General features: G+C 37.3%; 1 protein-coding gene across 1 annotated transcript in view; it reads right to left on the reverse strand.

Annotated features, from left to right (window-relative positions):
- The window catches only part of prr16 (proline rich 16), a 674,479-nt gene extending 655,048 nt beyond the window's left edge, over positions 1–19,431 (reverse strand). Inside the window, exon 1 of the mRNA XM_051929980.1 lies at positions 18,360–19,431. Coding sequence (XP_051785940.1) covers positions 18,360–18,497 — 138 coding nt within the window. The 5' untranslated portion in view covers positions 18,498–19,431. The remainder of the gene's footprint in view (positions 1–18,359) is intronic.
- Between the last annotated feature and the right edge of the window lie 413 nt (positions 19,432–19,844).

The raw sequence follows: 19,844 nt of genomic DNA on the forward strand, positions 1-19,844 counted from the left end.
ATCATGAGAAAAGGTATTTAAGGTGGTCAATTGCAAGTTGTGATTCCCTTTAACTATCCTCTGAAGAGTGACAGCATTGGATCCTCAAAGCAACTCTCAAAAGATCTGAAAACAAAGATTGTTCAGTATCATGGTTTAGAGGAAGGCTACAAAAAGCTATCTCTGAGGTTTAAACTGTCAGTTTCAACTGTAAGGATTAGAATCAGGAAATGGAAGGCCACAGGCACAGTTGCTGTTAAACCCAGCAGGTCTGGCAGGCCAAGAAAAATACACGAGCGGCATATGCGCAGGATTGTGAGAATGGTTACAGACAACCCACAGATCACCTCCAAAGACCTGAAAGAACATCTTGCTACAGATGGTGTATCTGTACATCGTTCTACAATTCAGCACAATTTACACAAAGAACATATGTATGGCAGGGTGATGAGAAAGAAGCCCTTTCTGCACTCACGTCACAAACAAAGTCGCTTGTTATATGCAAATGCTCATTTAGACAAGCCAGATTCATTTTGGAACAAAGTGCTTTGGACTGATGAGGCAAAAAAATTGAGTTGTTTGGTCATAACAAAAAGTGCTTTGCATGGTGGAAGAAGAACAGTGCATTCCAAGAAAAACTCCTGCTACCTACTGTCAAATTTGGTGGAGGTTCCATCATGCTGTGGGGCTGTGTGGCTAGTTCAGGGACTGGGGCCCTTGTTAAAGTCGAGGGTCGGATGAATTCAACCCAATATCAACAAATTCTTCAGGATAGTGTTCAAGCTTCAGTCACAAAGTTGAAGTTACGCAGGGGTTGGATATTCCAACAAGACAATGACCCAAAACACAGTTCGAAATCTACAAAGGCATTCATGCAGAGGGAAAAGTACAATGTTCTGGAATGGCCGTCACAGTCTCCTGACTTGAATATCATCGAAAATCTATGGGATGATTTGAAGCAGGCTGTCCATGCTTGGCAGCCATCAAATTTAACGGAAATGGAGAGATTTTGTATGGAAGAATGGTCAAAAATTCCTCCCTCCAGAATCCAGACACTCATCAAAGGCTATAGGAGGCGTCTAGAGGCTGTTATTTATGCAAAAGGAGGCTCAACTAAGTATTGATGTAATATCTCTGTTGGGGTGCCCAAATGTATGCACCTGTCTAATTTTGTTATGATGCATATTGCATATTTTCTGTTAATCCAATAAACTTAATGTCACTGCTGAAATACTACTGCTTCCATAAGGTATGTCATATATTAAAAGGAAGTTGCTACTTTAAAAGCTCAGCCAATGATAAACAAAAATCGAAAGAATTAAGAGGGGTTCCCAAACATTTTCATATGACTGTATATATAATCGGAGTAATAAACTGATAAATGCACACAAAAAGCCAAAAACTTCTCTAGTAAAAAAGTTAACTGAAGTAAAATCCTGACACATGCACACATATTATGGAGTTATAAGACATATTTTCTAGTGTTCTGGTAGTACAATGCCCATTTTGCCAATTTTAATCAGAGACCGAGTTAAAATTGGGTACATTCCAGAAAAACACAGTTGCAAGGGAATGGCAAATAAATTTCCTCCTGCTGTGTGCATTTTCCTGCAGTAGAAATGCATTAATATACATAAAGTTGTATTTCCACATGTATACATTTAGAAAATATACAAGATGTAATTTGTAAAATTGATTTTACAGCAGATTACCTGTGTTGTGTAGAAACAAAAAGGGAAATGCGGAATGTGACCATAACCCAAAGTACTTGGAACCTAATATGGCGACGCTTGTGGATATGAGAAAAAAAAGTAACAAAAATTAAAAGATAAAACCTCCTACAGTCCATTCATCCATTTTCCAACCCGCTGAATCCGAACACAGGGTCACGGGGGTCTGCTGAAGCCAATCCCAGCCAACACAGGGCACAAGGCAGGAACCAGTCCCGGGCAGGGTGCCAATCCACCGCAGACCTCCTACAGTGTTCAAGGTATTTATCAAAAAATATGGTGAATGTTTAAATTATTACAGTAAAAGGCAAATTGCCATTAATCCCCCTCGCTTCAAATATACTTTCCCCATTGTTCTTGCCACTTTCTGAAGCATTTCTAGAAGTCCTCTTTCGTGAGTGAGTGAATCGATTCAAAATATTTACCTTTCATGGTCATTTTGACTTTGGGGAAGAGCCAGAAGTTGCACCGTGCCAGATCTGGTGAATAAGGTGGATGAGGGCACCCGTAATGTTTTTATTTGACAGAATTTGCTGTACCAGAAGCAATGTGTGACATGCAGCATTATCATGATGGAGGATGAAACCATTTGCCCATTTCTCAGGTCATATTCTACTCACATCATTTCTTAAATGCTCTAACAAGCCCATATAATATTCAGAGTTCACCGTGTTCCTGGGTACAAACTCAGCTTGCACAGTTCCATCAAGGTCAAAAAACACAATCATCATCACCTTTATGTAGGACATCAAAGCAGGCATGACAGCACTACTAAAGACAGTCACGAAATAGGACTTCCAGAACTGCTTCAGAAAGTGACACGAATGATGGGATAAGTATGTTTGAAACAAGGGGGAATACGTTGAGGGGGATTAATGGTAATTTGTGTTTTACTGTAATAATTGTTTTTTTTTTATTTTAACATTCACCTTTTGATCACACTTCGTATGTCAATATTCACATACTGCAATGCAAGAAAGTGTGAATGTTTATGTAACTAAACAAATTGAGAGTAGCTTCAAGATGTTTCTCTAGAATGTCTAGAACAAGGGTGGGCAAACTACAGCCCGCGGGTCACATCCGGTCCGTTGGTCTTTTTAATCCGGCCCGCCGAAGACTGGTACAAAATTTCCCAAATCAAATCATAATTATGACTGCATTCATTTGACCTTGTCCTGTAATGCCTGGCGTTCCACCATGTGGCGCATTTGACACAGTGATACATTGACTTGATTTTGCAGAGCCCAGGTTACTCTCTGTTATTACTCTGCTACTGCTCTGAACCCATCTGCAACAATTAGTGGGCCAAAGAAAAGAAAAGTCAACAGTGAGTGCCGAGTGTTTAATAAGGTATGGACGACTAAATACTTTTTCACTGAAGTCCGGTCAAAGGCCGTATGTCTTATTTGCCAAGAAACCGTTGTGATTTTAAAGGAATACAACATCAGCCGTCACTTTTCCACCAAGCATGCTAATTACGCTAACAACCAGTCAACGCAAGAACAGACGGCTACCGCTCAGAGGTTGGAAGCTAGTTTGCAGGCTCAGCAAAACACCTTTATCCGACACACTGCCATCCAAGAATCAAGCACGAAGGCAAGTTATGTGCTGGCATTCAAATTAGCAAAGACCAGCAAGCCTTTCTCCGACGGGGAGTTTCTCAAGAAGTGCATAGTAGAGACAGCGGGTACCTTGTGTCCTGAGAGCAAGAACAAATTTGAAAAAAATAGCTTATCACGCAGGACAGTGACTCGCCGTGTTGAGCTAGCTGATGAAGACTTAGCTAGCAAGTTAAACAAAAAAGTGGAGTCATTTATATTATATTCCTTGGCACTGGATGAAAGTAATGACATAAAGGACACCGCTCAGCTTTTAATTTTTGTCAGAGGGATTAATGACAATTTTGAGATAACAGAGGAGTTTTTGGCCATGGAATCCCTAAAGAGGAAAACGCGGGGAGAGTACTTGTATGACAGCATGTCGGGGGTCACAAATAGGCACAAGCTACCTTGGAGAACGCTCGCCAACGTTACCACAGATGGATCGTCAAATCTGACTTGAAAAAACGTTGGGTTGCTCAAAAGAATCCAGGAGAGGGTGAAGGAGGACAACCCTGAGCAGGAGGTAATTTTCTTACACTGCCTAATCCACCAGGAAGCACTGTGTAAATCCGTATTGCAGCTTGACTACGTAGTGAAGCCAGTTGTAAAACTCATTAACTTTATTCGAGCGAGGGGACTTCAGCATCGTCAGTTTATTAAGTTTCTTGAAGAAATTGACACTGATCACCAGGACTTGCTTTACCACTCCAATGTTTGCTGGTTAAGTTTGGGGAAAGTATGTCGACGAGTGAGGGAGCTCAAACAGGAGATTATCTCATTTTTGGAGCTACTTGAGAAAGCTGACGATTTTCCTGAGCTGAGTGACACAGATTGGCTTTGTGATTTAGCTTTTGCTGTGGACATACTGACACACATGAATGAGTGAATGAATGAAGGGTGATCAACAACACTGTTCCCACTGAAAGTGAATGTAAATATTAACACTGTAATGCGTTTTTTATGTTTATGTTTGATATGTATGCATCTAGTGCTTGCCTGGCCTGTCTGTCAAATTTTACAAGTCAATGTGGCCCCTGAGCCAAAAGGATTGCCAACCCCTGGTTTAGAAGCATCTAGAATATCAAGAAGTTTCTAGATATTGAATTCAAAGTACAATATTACAAGCCATTGCAGTGTTTTCATCAGACCCAGGTGTTTTTTAAAGAAAAAATGAAAAGTCATAAACCAGACTGAAAACTAAGAATTCCTCTCACTCAAAGATACTTCTCAAGGTAGAAAACCAATTGTGAAAATTTTACTTTTTTGGTAAGTGATATTGCCAGGATACACTCTTGCTTCCTGTTGCCTTCAACCAGATGAGTATATATTAGAAAAAAAAATACAGTTTTTTATTTGCACCTGATTCTGCTGGGATAGATTCCAGCTTTAGTGGCAATAATCAGACGAGCAAAAATAGAATGTGGACTCACTGAGATCCAGTTTGACTGAGTAACCAAAAAAACGTGTTTTTTGTTTTCAAAATCAGGTAATACCAATGACACAAAAAGCAAAGAGCAAAGTTTATAAATTTCTTAAGTGTCAGAAAGAATCATTTCATGGTTTGGTTTATGAACTGGCAAAGAAGACTAGTTTCCACAAATAATTTCTTGAGAACATTTACATGGTCAAACGCAATGGATGGGGCTAAATAAAAGCACAATAACTTCTTAAAACTACTTTGAAGAATGATTTGATAATTAAAAAAACCTCTAGTAGTACACAAGGTGTTCTGCTGTGTCATAGCTCATGGGCCTCTGACTCTATTCTGAGCTACGTTTGTCTTCTGAGAGGAGTCTGCGGGATCATTCTGTGCATTTTGTCAGGGTGTCCAGCTTTCATCTACAGTCAATGTACATATTGCATGTGTGTGCGTGCATTTAATTTGTATCATCTCAGGGAATGGCATCCAGGACTGGTTCCTCTATTTGCTGCCTGCAGTGAAGGCAACCATTATATCTTAACTATTAAGTTAATCAATGAAGAGACCTTTGGAATAATGCATGTATGTTTAAATTTAAAAGATCTGACCATTTTTGAAGCACAGAAGATACTGTATACTAATATGTCACATACAGTTACATCTGACAAATAGATGTACATGATTTAAAAGAATTAATTTAATGAAGAAAACCCATTCATTTATTGTCAAAATATTATTCTACTACTATGCTAAACCCTAATTTTTACTTAAAAACAGTTCAATCATGAAGAATAATATTAAAATAACAATAATTGATTTAAATTAATTAAGTCATTATGCAAACAGATCATTAATGACGATCCAAGAGAGGAGCATCAGTATAACGGCACTGAAGGTAATGACTGAGGTAAGTCTAGTAATTAGTAAGGCAAGTGCAAAACAACTTAAAAGAAACTGGATTTTAAAATATAAAATCCTCACTGCCTCTCATACAGTATCAGAGACTGCTGAATATTAAGCCTTAAAAACCATTGTTGAAATTGTGAATGACTTACTAAAACAAATCATGAATCTTACAACATGTAATATTAAATGTGAAGTCACTGGATGTGTTTATCTTTACTTTGTGCAGTAATCATTTAAAAACAGATTCTACTTATAAAAAAATCTTTCTCATTGAAATGACAGACTTAGAAAAACAGGTAAAGCTGTATTATGAATGATTTACGCCTTGAGACAGTTACCTATGCATCTCATGTCACAATAAAAGAAACCTTGCTGCAACTATTTCATAAAGAAGACTAGGAAGAAGAGGAAGAACCTGTACTCTGCAATTGTAATTGTGGTCTATTCCTGTGGCTTTATTTTTTTAAATACAGTAACACATTGAGATTTAGATTAAACACTGCATCATCATGTTATATGTTGAAACAAGTGCTCTGTAATAAACCACACACAACAGGTTATTGCTATAGTTTATTTATAGCATAGACAAACAAAGATGCAAATGCTGCAAGCATACATTGGGTAAATAATAATAATGAAAAATCTGCAGTTAGCTATCTGGCAACTAAAACTATACATTACATACATCAAAACAATATCCTGTGTAATTACATTATACATAAAAAGAAAATTACACTACATTTATATCAACATGTAGGAAGGTACACTATAATTTAGAATGGATATGCGTGGCTATATTAATGCAAACTTCTAAATGACTTTTTTCATTATTCAGTTTGTCTTAAGATGTTTTTTTTTCATTGTTTTATGTAAGTGACTCATGGAAATACCAAGATAGGCTTTACAAGTAATATTTAAGATTGACAGTATAGTTATTGGTGTAGAAAGGGTTTACATTGAAAAGTAAAATGAACAATTTTTACCATGCCAATCCCCTAAACTCTGCCAATTTGCAACATTTTTCTACTTATAGTTTTTCTTTTTATATCAATAGTAAAAGAACGCACATTTTCACTACTATGTGCATTTAATCCTTTTTTGTATTCTGTTGAGCCCTACAGCAGTCACCTCATCCTCAGCATCTATAGAATGTGCTTGAGGCACAGAAACAGGAGATCACGCATATCTAAAAAGCTCTTCACATGGGTTTGACTTTTACTTGACTGGCCACTACAAGCTATGAATAGTGATCAGGTCAAGACAGGCAGAGTGAAATTTAGCATAAGGGAGATTCTAACTACTGAATTTAAAACAAGGCAAGTCCTGCACGAAAAAGAAGATTGAGATCCTTCTAACCTTTAAAAATAAATAGCAGACAGAAAGCCTAATTAAATATCCTTTTAAAGGACATGCGAATGTCCTCAAATTAGTTTTGGGGATGGTTCCTAGCATGCCTTACTTACTTACTAATGCTGCATTCTCTGAATAAAATCATTGATTCTTATAAATTATGCATTCTGAATGAGAATTAACTGATCCTGTGCAGAAATTAGGACCAAATTTACCAAATAATGTTAATTTTCTTTTATTTTTAAAGTGATTAGTAGATTTAAAAAGTACATGTATTTTGCTTCTCAAATCTTACTCATAACAGTATCAAATTAGCATTGTTTGGATTTTGTCAGGATTTCTTTCTAGAAGACTTTTGGTTGTCATGAGTTTATAGTTGCAATGCATTTTTGTAGTGAACAATGATAGATATTTGTTTCAAACTCCCAAAAACGTTCATGAAAAGCTTACATTTAAAAAGATAAAATTATTTTTATAAAGTAATTTGGTGTTCTTTTGCATTTCACATTAATTAATAGAGGTGGAAATAAAACTGATTCACTAGAGCATTGCAGTATTTTTCATAGTGATATATTATCACTACACTAAGGATATTTGCTTGAATTCTTTTTGTGAAGTTTTGCTTTCTTTTGCACCTTGTATTGATAGAACAATCTATGTAGCACTGGTAATGTTAGCAGAATGGAAAAGTCTGATGAAATAAAAGTCTTTTTATTTCTTTACGAATTGGATAACAAAAATTATCTCCTCACAAAAAATGGTATATCACAAACATTGCTGCTTCTGCAAATGCTCTATCCAGTGAAAGTCTAGAGTTTAAGTTTATGTTTAAGTCAAGCTTTTGAATTCATTTTGGTTTATACAATGCTGCAGTTAAAAAAGAGCTTAATGTCAGATATTAAATATGTAGACAATGTTGCATTAACATTAAGTACTATGCTAGAGAAAGACAGTCTCTCCAACTTCAGCTAAAAGGAGCATTTGAATGCTGATTTTGTACTGAATTTAGAATTAACAGACTGATGTAATCAAACACAAACCAGAAATACAACCTCAGTTCAAATCACTTTTTAAGTTCACCTGCAGTTTTTGCAAATTCCTCCTAATTTGTAAAAGTCCAGCTCTGCCTGAACTGCAACAAAGCTCCATGAGCTTAAACAAATGCATTAAACATGCATTAAACAAATGCAAAGTATCTGAAGGTTTTTTTCTTCAAGATTAATTAGCAAGGAACTGTACAGTGTTCAACAAGCTTTGTTTATGTTTAAAAGTTGAATAACTTATTGAATAAACTAGCAAGTTAATGGTCTACATTTACCTCATAACAACATACAGATATGTGTGTATAGCTCCAAAAATTTTAAAAGACTATTTACATATGTTTAAATGCTATTTTAAATATGACACACACTAATCTCAATTATTGGTTGACATTCCTACTATAATCTTTACAGTTTACAAGTATTCACCCACCACAATGGTCAGATTATATACCTGTTTTGTGAATATGTACTGTAACTTGACATTTCTGGTTATACTGTCAACAATGCTGCAATTCTTAGAAACTATTTTCACTTTTAAAAACTGAGATTGAAGGAGTGAAGGTTTTCTCTTGTTGCTGACATAACAATGCACTTTAATACAAAAAAGAAAATCACAATAGTATCAGATTAGGGCACCAGGTATTGGAATAATATTGTATCCTGGGATCCTGGCGATTCCCATCCCTACTAGATATTCTTTTTTTCATTATCTTTATTTCATAATATTAAATATACAATTTCATAATGCAAATGTGTATATCATGCAAAGTGTAAACTTAAGCTTTGCAAACTGAGTCTTATATTAATTGGCATACTGAATGTATCTAATTATTTTGCACGGAACAACCCACTTGTGGTTTTTGAAGAGATATCAAACTGTATATACTACCAGTTCTTTTTATGGTAACTGCAAACAAAATGATGACCATATCAAGAATGCATTTCTCAAATTACTACTATGTTTTATTTTTTATATCTTACTTGTGGTATTCTATATTTTATTTTCTTGTTCATTTGAACTGTAGGCTTTATAAAGTGACTTACACTAGTGGCTTCCAAAAACTGAAAGCAGTAGAACTTAAAATGGTGCCACATACAGTACATACCATTCTTATAATATTGCAACAACATACATATACTAAAGAAAGTACAACAAAGACCATTATTACTGTCATATTGAACAAGGACATCAAAAAGATGTGTCCCACATTGGCAGGATTTGATCATATGTGCTAAAAGAAGTGAAGGAAATGCACAAATATTTGCACACACTTTATTTACAAAATGAATTTAAATGTGACTAAAATTAATCTCTATTTTTTTCCTGGGAATGACTGATTTCACTGTGTTTTCTAGAAAAGAACAGAATCATTAATGCAAGCAGTTTGACCTCATCAACATCTCATGCATCATGACCTTACAAGTAGAACAATACACAGTGATAAACATTAGGTACTGAATACCAGAGAAAAATGTTCCAGTCAACATTAGATGTTTTGAAATGGTTGGTATCTAGTTTTACAGAAGCGAGACGTAAAGAGAACTAGTTTAAACTTTTTCCCTTGCTTTCAATTGATAACTGTTGGTATAAAGGGCCCCAGTAGTGTTTCTTAGCAAACCTCTGCTAAATAATTTGTTGGCTGAAAGTACTCAGTGTTAGTGTGTCACAGAGAGGATTGTGGACGCTAGAGGCGCTGTTGCCCTGTTGAACCCACCAGACAGACGTCCAGGACACATGTTAAAAGCACCAAGAAGATTCTTTAATATTTTCTTCGGTTATAGTGCACAAAGCACCGCACACTCCACAATTCTCAAAATAATAAAGCAATAATCAATAATTCAACAATAATCAAATCCTCCACTCCACCCAGCAGCTCCGTCACACTCCCACCCAACTCTGCTCTCCTGCTGGTATTCCCAGATTCCTTTAAATAGTCCATGACTCGGAAGTGTTCCTTCTCCGGGTCAAATGCCACATCATCCTTCAAGTATCCCAGAAGTAATGCAGCTTCCGTCCTCGTGACTCTGAAGTACTTCCGGGTTATTGTACCAATAATACTCCCCAGGTTCTTGGTGAGCTCCCCTGGCGGCACCCACGGCATCCAACAGGGCTGATGAAACAGACTCAATGTCCCATGATTCCCTGAGGGAATCCGGGGAACCATTTCCATCCAGGGAAGCTGCCATCTAGCGTCCTGGGGGATGCAGTGCCCTGAAAAGGCTACTTTTCCTCCTTTCCTCTGTTGAGGGATGTCCCGGCCAGACTGAAACGCCGGCCGTCCATCACAGAATGTTTGTGCATATTATGATATGAATTAATCATATATTCATCAGTTATACAAATCCAACATAATCATCATAACTCAACTAAGAATGAAGATAAAAAAGAGAGCTAGGAAACACCAGATGGCACAATACATTGTCTTTTGCATGGATTGGACTGATTTGTCACATAAAAGAAGAGTGTGTTTTAGCGATAAATAAAGTGTGATGTACAAATGTTAAAATTGTCTCTAAAAACTGTTCAGCTGAGCCTAGAGTGTTAAATGACCAACTGCTATCTGATTTATCTTATAGGGTAGTTTTCCAGACTTTTTCTGGTCACCAATAATATTTCCTCCACAGGCCAACATTGACTATGTGTTGAACAGTCTGTGCATTATTATTATGGAATACTAATGTTTACATCTTGAGAGATACTTTATTGTTACTGGGACTTCAAAAAAGCAAATTTAAGGAATTTTACTCTAAATATCACCAGAATGTCATCTGCCTCGTGAGGGTGCTAATACTCTGGAACATCACTTTACCCTGATAAAAGAAGTATATCTCCCACCACTGTGTCTTCACCTTGGACAGTCAGATCACCTTTCAGTACTACTGCTGCCTGCTTATTAGGAGAAACAGAAGCAAAGTAACTCAGTGCTTGACTAAAAAGGCAGAGGTGAAACTTTAGGACTTCTTTTTATTGTATAAATTGGAACATGTTTTGAGACCTCACCATATCTGGATGCATTTGAAGATAGCCATATGAAAACATGCAAGACATCCAGGTACAAGATCAGATAAGCGATTAAAAAGGCTAAACATTGGTATGTGGATAAACTAGAAACTGCTGTAGTGATGCTTCATGCAAACTTAAGAACTGTTTATAACAGATTATAAAATAAAGCCTAATCAAATCTCATCCATATCATCTCTCCCCAATGAATTTAACAGCTTCAATGCAGGATTCATCACAATACCAAGCAGTCTACCACTCAATAGCCTGTAGTTTTGCATGATATATACCTGAAGAAGGACTTAAAAAAAATTAATGTCTATAAGGCATCTGGTCCAGATGGAATTTAAAGGCATGTTTTAAAAGCCTATAATGACCAGTTAGCTGATTTCTTTAATATTTTGATGAGAGAATCTATGGTCCCCATGTTCTTAAAAAGGACAACAATCATCCTTGTTCCTAAGAAAACAAACTCTATGTTTCTTTGAGAATTTGTATTTTTTCCTACAGTTTTGTGATATGTACTTTTCAGTTTCACTTTAATTTTGCTTCTCTCTATTTTGCTTTAAGGCTATTAGATTTATATTAGGGCTAATTTTTTTAAGCCGCGTCACTATGGGTATTGTTGTTTTGAGGACCTATTTTTAAGATGCTACAGCATTACTGACCACAGTGTGGATCTGCTGTCATCAGTCCTTTCTTTGTAACATTATTTCATCTAACACTATTAGGCATCCCATTGTCAGATCTAAATCTCAAAAAAAGCCTTAGCATCAGCTAGAAAGAAAAAATATTAGTGTTAGTTTATTTCACGTTATGGACATCTCCCTTGCCCTAGACCACACTTTTTGCCTTCTTCCCTTTTCGACTTACTTACATTTGTTTTTTTATGTCCTCCTGGTTCTGATCTTTGTGTGTCTCTTCCTACTCCTTTTTTTGTGTAATTCTTTGACTTCTTCTCCTGGTCAATTTTACCCTCACAACCATCTTTTAGGCTCATCACTATGCAGCACTTAACAAATGGATTGTATGAATTACTATATTGTAGACCAGTGCTATTAACTCTATTTGTGAAAGAGTGCTGATGCAGAGAAACACTAAACGGAACATTTCAAACACTCTAGATCAACAGTCTGGGTCAATTTAATTTTGAACATAATCACAACCAGTTCACAGATGGTATCATATCTTTTGTGCTTTACAACATAATAGTACTAATGAATAATATAAACAGTTCTGTCAGTGTCTTGCTGTATCTTAGAAACTGAACAATAAATTCTTAAACTTAGTGCCACCATCTGCACCATCTGTGATTAGATTTTGCCTTTCCTAACTTGCAGACCTCAGCATGTACTTCTTGTTCACCTGTGGAGCCAAACATATCTCCAACACCATGAATTAATTTGCTGATGATACCCCGGGAATCTGGCCATAAAAGCAGATTTGTAAGTGATGTGAGGGAGTTTGGATTCCAGGGATTGAGGTGTGTAGACACAGCACTAAATGAAAGAACCTCATACACGTTTCTCTGCTGCTAAAGCCCTTTAACTTGAGTGTGTGGCAGCTGGTGAGTCTCAGATGTGGTTCCTTTTCTTCAGTTTGACCATTGAGCTAAGGGAAAGTATGGCAATATGTGTTAACCCTGGGTGAGAGGAGAGAGGTAGGGCTGGCATCATGCATTGGAATGAAGCAGAAGGGGTTTAATGATGCCACAGGAGACCTACAGTATGTGATATGGAAGAACAGTCGAGGATCAAACCAATACTGCTTTTCACAGCTAAATACCACCACATTACATAAAGTGCTAAATCCATTTCTCCATCTCATTCAACCCTGGATTCTTACAATATGCTTCACTATGTATAATCTGTCACTGAATCTACAATGTTGTCACTGGCCATTTCTGAAAGCTGTTACTATTATATATCAAAACAATTTTAGGATGCTAGCTTAAAAGCCAGAGTTTCAAAGAATAAAGCCATATCTAAAAACTGGCAAATAAAAAGAAAAGGTTAAAATGGGAAAAAGAATACAGACATTGTATGATATTATGGATAAAATCCTGGAGTAATCTTTTCTCTATTACAGATGACACTGTTATTGGTGAGTATTTAATGAAGAAGTCAACTGAGAAACTATTAGATACAGTAATCCCTCCTCCATCGCGGGGGTTGCGTTCCAGAGCCACCCGCGAAATAAGAAAATCCGCGAAGTAGAAACCATATGTTTATATGGTTATTTTTATATTGTCATGCTTGGGTCACAGATTTGCGCAGAAACACAGGAGGTTGTAGAGAGACAGGAACGTTATTCAAACACTGCAAACAAACATTTGTCTCTTTTTCAAAAGTTTAAACTGTGCTCCATGACAAGACAGAGATGACAGTTCTGTCTCACAATTAAAAGAATGCAAACATATCTTCCTCTTCAAAGGAGTGCGTGTCAGGAGCACAGAATGTCACATAGATAGAGAAAACAATCTCTAGCAAACAAATCAATAGGGCTGTTAGGCTTTTAAGTATGCGAAGCACCGTGTCACAAAGCTGTTGAAGGCGGCAGCTCACACCCCCTCCGTCAGGAGCAGGGAGAGAGAGAGAGAGAGAGAGAGACAGAGTTTGTTTTTCAGTCAAAAATCAATACGTGCCCTTCGAGCTTTTAAGTATGCGAAGCACTGTGCAGCATGTCGTTTCAGGAAGCAGCTGCACAAAAGATAGCAACGTGAAAATAATCTTTCAGCATTTTTAGACGAGCGTCCGTATCGTCTAGGTGTGTGAACAGCACCCCTGCTCAATCCCCATACGTCAGGATCACAGATAGTCAGCACAAGAGAGAGAGAAAAGTAAGCAATCTAGCTTCTCAGCCATCTGCCAATAGCGTCCCTTGTATGAAATCAACTGGGCAAACCAACTGGGGAAGCATGTACCAGAAATTAAAAGACCCATTGTCCGCAGAAATCCGCGAACCAGCAAAAAATCCGCGATATATATTTAAATATGCTTACATATAAAATCCGCGATGGAGTGAAGCCGCGAAAGGCGAAGCGCGATATAGCGAGGGATCACTGTATTTGTTTCTCCAACTACAGATTCTGATGTACTTATCCCATTGTGTTGTTGTGCATCTGGGCCTCCCCCTCTTTTCTGTTCTGGTTAGATCCAATTTGCTGTCTTCTCTCAAGACAATAACAGACACATTTGTATGAAATCTTCAGTTTCTTGGCAATCTGTCACATGGAATAATCTTCACTTTGCAAAAAAAATCCCAAAAAAAAAAAACAATAGGTTGTCATGTTACTTGAGAAAGCTGTTTTGTTTTCTATATTTCTGAATGAATTTTAGGAATGCCAGGACTATACAACCAAAGAAAAAACAATTTCTTGCTTTATTTAACAGAATAGCAAGTGTCAGTGGTGCTAATGCAGTTACAAACATGACTAATTTAGAATAAGCTAAGGGAGTTTAATAGGCCACTAAAAATGGCTGCTGAAAATGGGACTTTTGCAGTCATATGTGAATAATACATTAAAAACCAGTCATTTCTAGTAGTGATAGCTATTAGCAACAATGGTAATAACTTGTCTTTATTTTTTAAATCAATTTAAAGGTACTATACATTTCTGACAAACAAACATGAACTTTTGAGTGCTAGTCTGTATAGCCAAATAGATGAAACAGATACTACTGCTGACTGTTCAGGGAGCATGCAAAGCATGAACCATACCTTGACAAGATGCCAGTTCATCTCAGTGCCCACTCATGCACAAACTCTTGCTCACTCACACGGGGCTAATTTTAAGATGAGAATCATGATAACAAGCATATCTTTGGGCTGTGGGAGAACATTATGAGTACTGTTAGGACACCCACCCATACAAAAACAGGGAGAACATTCAAACTCGAGAAAGATGATGACCAGCTCAAAATCAAATTTGATCTCCCAGAGCTGTGAGTCTGTAAGCTAAAACCGCTGCCATCATAGCTACTTCAGATTCATATCAAAGATCATTATTTTGTAGTGTAGTAAGGGAGATAGTTAAGCTTATAATTTTCCAAATTGAACCCAGTTATGATGGTGGTTTCTCGTATTAACATGTGCCCTTACAATGAAAACACTTGTAATGTATGAGGTTAATATTAAATTAATTAAGCAGTGGCATACATGTCTATATCAGTAGCAATTAAACCTTTGTGTTAGAATCACAGAAAAATACCCCAAAGTAACAATATAAATATGATGGCACATACAGAACATCCATCCATCCATCCATTATCCAACCCGCTGAATCCGAACACAGGGTCACGGGGGTCTGCTGGAGCCAATCCCAGCCAACACAGGGCACAAGGCAGGGAACCAATCCTGGGCAGGGTGCCAACCCACCGCAGGACACATACAGAACATTCAATATTTTACTTTTTGATTTGTAATTGCAAACACAGTTATTGTACAGAAGATATACCAAATATGCAGATCTGCAAAAACACCTTTCCTTTTCACTTATTGACCCTTGAAGATGTTACAGCAATTATCTACTGAAATAACTCAGTTAATGAAAAAAATGTAATATACTGTACATATACACAAAGCAACTCAGGCGATTCATGAGTCTGCCCCGTTACTTCTCCTTTGGCCACTGTGTAAGAACAAAACTGTTTTGTGCCCTAGACATGCATGCCTATGAACAGCACAATCTAAATGCAAATAATTATTTAAATATTGCCAAAATGCCTAATTATGTTTGAAATTGGTTCCCATATGAAATCCATTACACATAAATAACCAAAAAATTATGCTAATCCCCAAACACTTCTATATATACACTACCATTTTGTTATTTGTATTTTTTCTGTATTTTGTTTCCTGCCTGAGTTTTACTATAGGATCCTTCTGGCACATTCATTAGTTATTTGAATAAATGTATTGCTAAAAAATAAACCTAACCCTTAACAAAAATGCATTCCTGCCAGTTTCCCTTGGAGAGGTGACATCATGGATGTGATATATTCTCATTTCATACCAATGAATCAGCACCACTGCCTGCCTCATCACTGATCACACTGCACTGTATGAGATTAAAACTCTTGCGACCAGCCATAATTGCTGCAAGAGTTCCTAAACACAATGTCATGAATATATATTAGTACAAATAACAGTTCCCCATTCTGATTGATCAGTCGTATCCTTCACATATTACTAATAAATGCTGTTAATAAATTAAATACAATATGCAATCAATTTCAATTCAGCATTCAATTGACATGTCTGCCACAATACATCATACATAATACAAATGACCATAAAACAAAGATATATACTTCAAACATGACATGGTCCAATAAGCTGCTCACTTAAGGAAAATAATTTTAAAAAATTCTCTGAAGGCATTTATTCTATTTTTAGCTTCTTTGCAAAAAAGCACATCTCTGTGAACATCACAAGAAAGGCACACACAGAGTCTCTAACATGAATTCACTGTTCTAGTCAGAAGGATTTTATGCAGAGTAATAGAATGAGAACTTACTCAGAGGCTGCCAGAATCAGCGTTGACAGCATGGCAATGCCTCATGTGTGGGATGTAATTTCTTTGAAACCTTATAAAAATAAACATTCACTAAACATTGCAGTACACTAAAATAAGGGATTTTTAAAAGCATACATTTCCAAGCTACCTAGTAAAAAAAAAAACAGCCCAGTGCTTGTGGTTGTTTAATTGATTCTTTCCAAATAAAAGAATTTGACCAATTCCCTATGCCCAGCTATCACATAACATTCATTATTAGACCAGTCTGCGATACAACAAATTTCCTTACATTCTTTATAATTCACTGCAATAACAGCTTTTTCATAAGATGAAATAAGGAGCTGTTTTCTTGTTGTTGTACAGTAGTAATATTTCTTATAACAATTTCCTAAACATCTCTTTTTATTTGTTGAATCATTCTGCAAACCTGAAAATTCAGTCTTCTTACAACACTGAAACACCAATACGCCAAGATCTTTTATACAGTAAAATTGTATAGCATTATTTACGAACCCCTTAAGATGCATCACTGTTTTTGCAACTTCACATTTTTAGCTAAACAAACTACAGTTATTCATTCTAGGCGGTAGAATGAAAGAAAAAGAAAGGTCATGAACCCGAAGGGTTGGGCTAATGTGGGTGGGGCTCAAGTCGCCCACTAAAGGAAGGTGTCAGTATTGCAACCAAAAAACACTATCTGGGGACTTGCGTGCACAGCAGACTTAAACTTTGGCAATATGACAAAACTATTTTCTACAAGCCACACTATTTAACATTTTATGTCATAAATTGTATGTGATAGCTGTGGCTTCTGTCAAAGCCTATTACCTCAGAATTCTGCCTCTAAATAGCATTTTTTTGAGTTAATGCAAACAGGCAGGTATTTCTCGGATGCATGCAATAGCATTTCAAAAAACAAAGCATCATGACTCACGAATGTGCACTGGAAGTGTTGCGGTATACAGAAAGACATCACTGGAGAGGGGACATTATAAAAAATAGCTGCGGGGACTGCTGTTTAACTTGCATTATAAGAAGCGGAGGAGGAGGAGTGGACGTGGAACGAGCGATCGGAAGATTAAATAAGAGACACAGCTCTGAAAAGTTACAATATTTGGCGATCGGGGTAAAATGTGCCGTTATCTATATTACCGTATAAATACGTGCGTGCGTACAAATTACTGGCGGATAAGATACACGTCTCCAAAACAAGAGAGACGAGAAAGAGAGAGAAAAACACTGCATTACACAGGCAAGAAGTTTACTAATTAATATTTTCCGATTATTGCTATTGTTTTACTGAACTAACCGCAAATTTATTCCTGTTCAGTGACAAAAATATAATTCTAAATCAACAAGTTAAGAAATACACGCATAGTCAGAGACATACTATGTTTTTACTTGCAAAAAAGATAGAGCCTACAATCGAAACGGTTAAGTACAGAAAGCACGATTTTACTCTTTAAAAAAACAAGCATTGCTATGCTTCGCTATTGCCATCAATCACAACATTAAACGTAATATTAATAAATCTCAAAGTTAGCGGCGGCTAGTCATAACAAATTATTGGGTAAAACAGTGGACTGACAACCAGTCGATTGCAATCCCCTTTCTTTTGAAGGCTGATATTTTTGGCAGTGCGCCAATGCACTGGATTGTATAAACTGCGCGTTTTCTTTCTGTCTTTTTTTTTCTCGAGCAAAAACAACAGCAACGTGAATTATAAATAATGCATGAAATGTAAAACGGCCCAAAAAGTTCATAAACTGGCAGCAAAGTTCTCTCGTTTGAAGGAACCCCAGACCACTCACCTCTTTCAGTTCCTTGGCGACATCCTTCAGATCCCCCAGGACAAGTTCCAGATCCTCAACAATCGTCTTGATCTGTTGTTTTACCTTGGCTTTCGAGGCTGCACCCTCAGACGGCTCCCCTTTGGCTTTCCCAGACATACTGTACTTGTCTACAGGTTGGGATGATTTTCAGAGGCACGTATATATCCCTTTACTCCGGTCACAAAAGTAGTTATCCCGCATGTTCATGGTGCATATTCCACACTTTCTTCTTTATTATTAATCCGATGTGAGCAGAGCCAGAGCTGCAGAATCCCCCCCAGCACGCCTGCGCGGGTGCGCATAGCACAATTAGAGAACCACAACTAAAACGCACACAGCAGCACACCGAGAGCAATACATTCTAACAGGCGGTCGCATACTTGTCATTAAATACAATATATCCACGTTCTTTGAACACAGCAATTGCGACCTTTATAAAAGTCCGGTCGAAATCTGTTCTGCATCCTCATTACATTTAAACAGGAGAGATGTGCCTTTTTTCGTCTTTCCCACTAAGCCTGCTTTTTGATGATGATGGCAAAGTATGAAGCAGCCCTCCTAGGGAGCTTCTCGAGAGCCAGGGTATATCTTACCGATCAGATTCTTGCCGAAATATCCACCAGGAAGTCTTTCAAGAAGAAGCTGGTAATGTGAAAGAAGTGCGTGCGTCTTCTGCCCTGGAGAAAAATCGGAGCACAGCTTTCCCACACGTTATTAGGGTACCGCACCATTACGAGCAAACCTGAAGGCGACTAAACGGCCAGGTATTGAGTTCTTCTGCGTGCTTGAGAAAGTGGCATAACTGGCATATTTCATGTGAAATTCCTCGCAGCTCTTACTTATTGTGGGTATCCAATATTAAAATGCTTCTGCAACACACTCTCGGTATACACTGGTAGATGCAAGAGATCATCTAGTGGCTACTTTAAATACTGCACGATCCAAAGACACAGCACGAACATGTCTAAGCATCCTTTTGGCTTTATTAGTGGGCTTTCGACTTCAATGTTGAGCATGAATGGTCTCCGTTTTATGCTTCAATAAAATGTGTAGTTTATTTTCGCATAGAACCGAGGCTCTGTAGTCCGAGCTTACGTGCATAAATGACTTCTCGGGTAGCCTTTGAAGTAGCACATTGCCTCCGTTTCACTCCAAGGTGCGCGCGCGTGTGTATGTGTGGGTGGATGGGTGTGTGCGTGAGTCAGTGTGTCATTTCATTCATCAATACCCAGGCATTTATGTGTCCGACGCAAATAATGATCAGTTATTTAAACTCAAGGTGCTGAATAGAGGGCGTCCGGTTGTAAAGTCACCGTGCATACGGAGTTACACAAACAAAACGCTTTAATAAAAAATAACATACGCTCACTGAAATTACTTCACCCGAGCTGGAAAAAAAAACAACTATCCGCGATACTACAATCTAAATATGAGTTCGAAAAACTGATACAGATACATGCATAG

The sequence above is a fragment of the Erpetoichthys calabaricus genome, chromosome 7 (assembly GCF_900747795.2).
Source record: "Erpetoichthys calabaricus chromosome 7, fErpCal1.3, whole genome shotgun sequence".
Taxonomy (NCBI): Eukaryota; Metazoa; Chordata; class Cladistia; order Polypteriformes; family Polypteridae; genus Erpetoichthys; species Erpetoichthys calabaricus.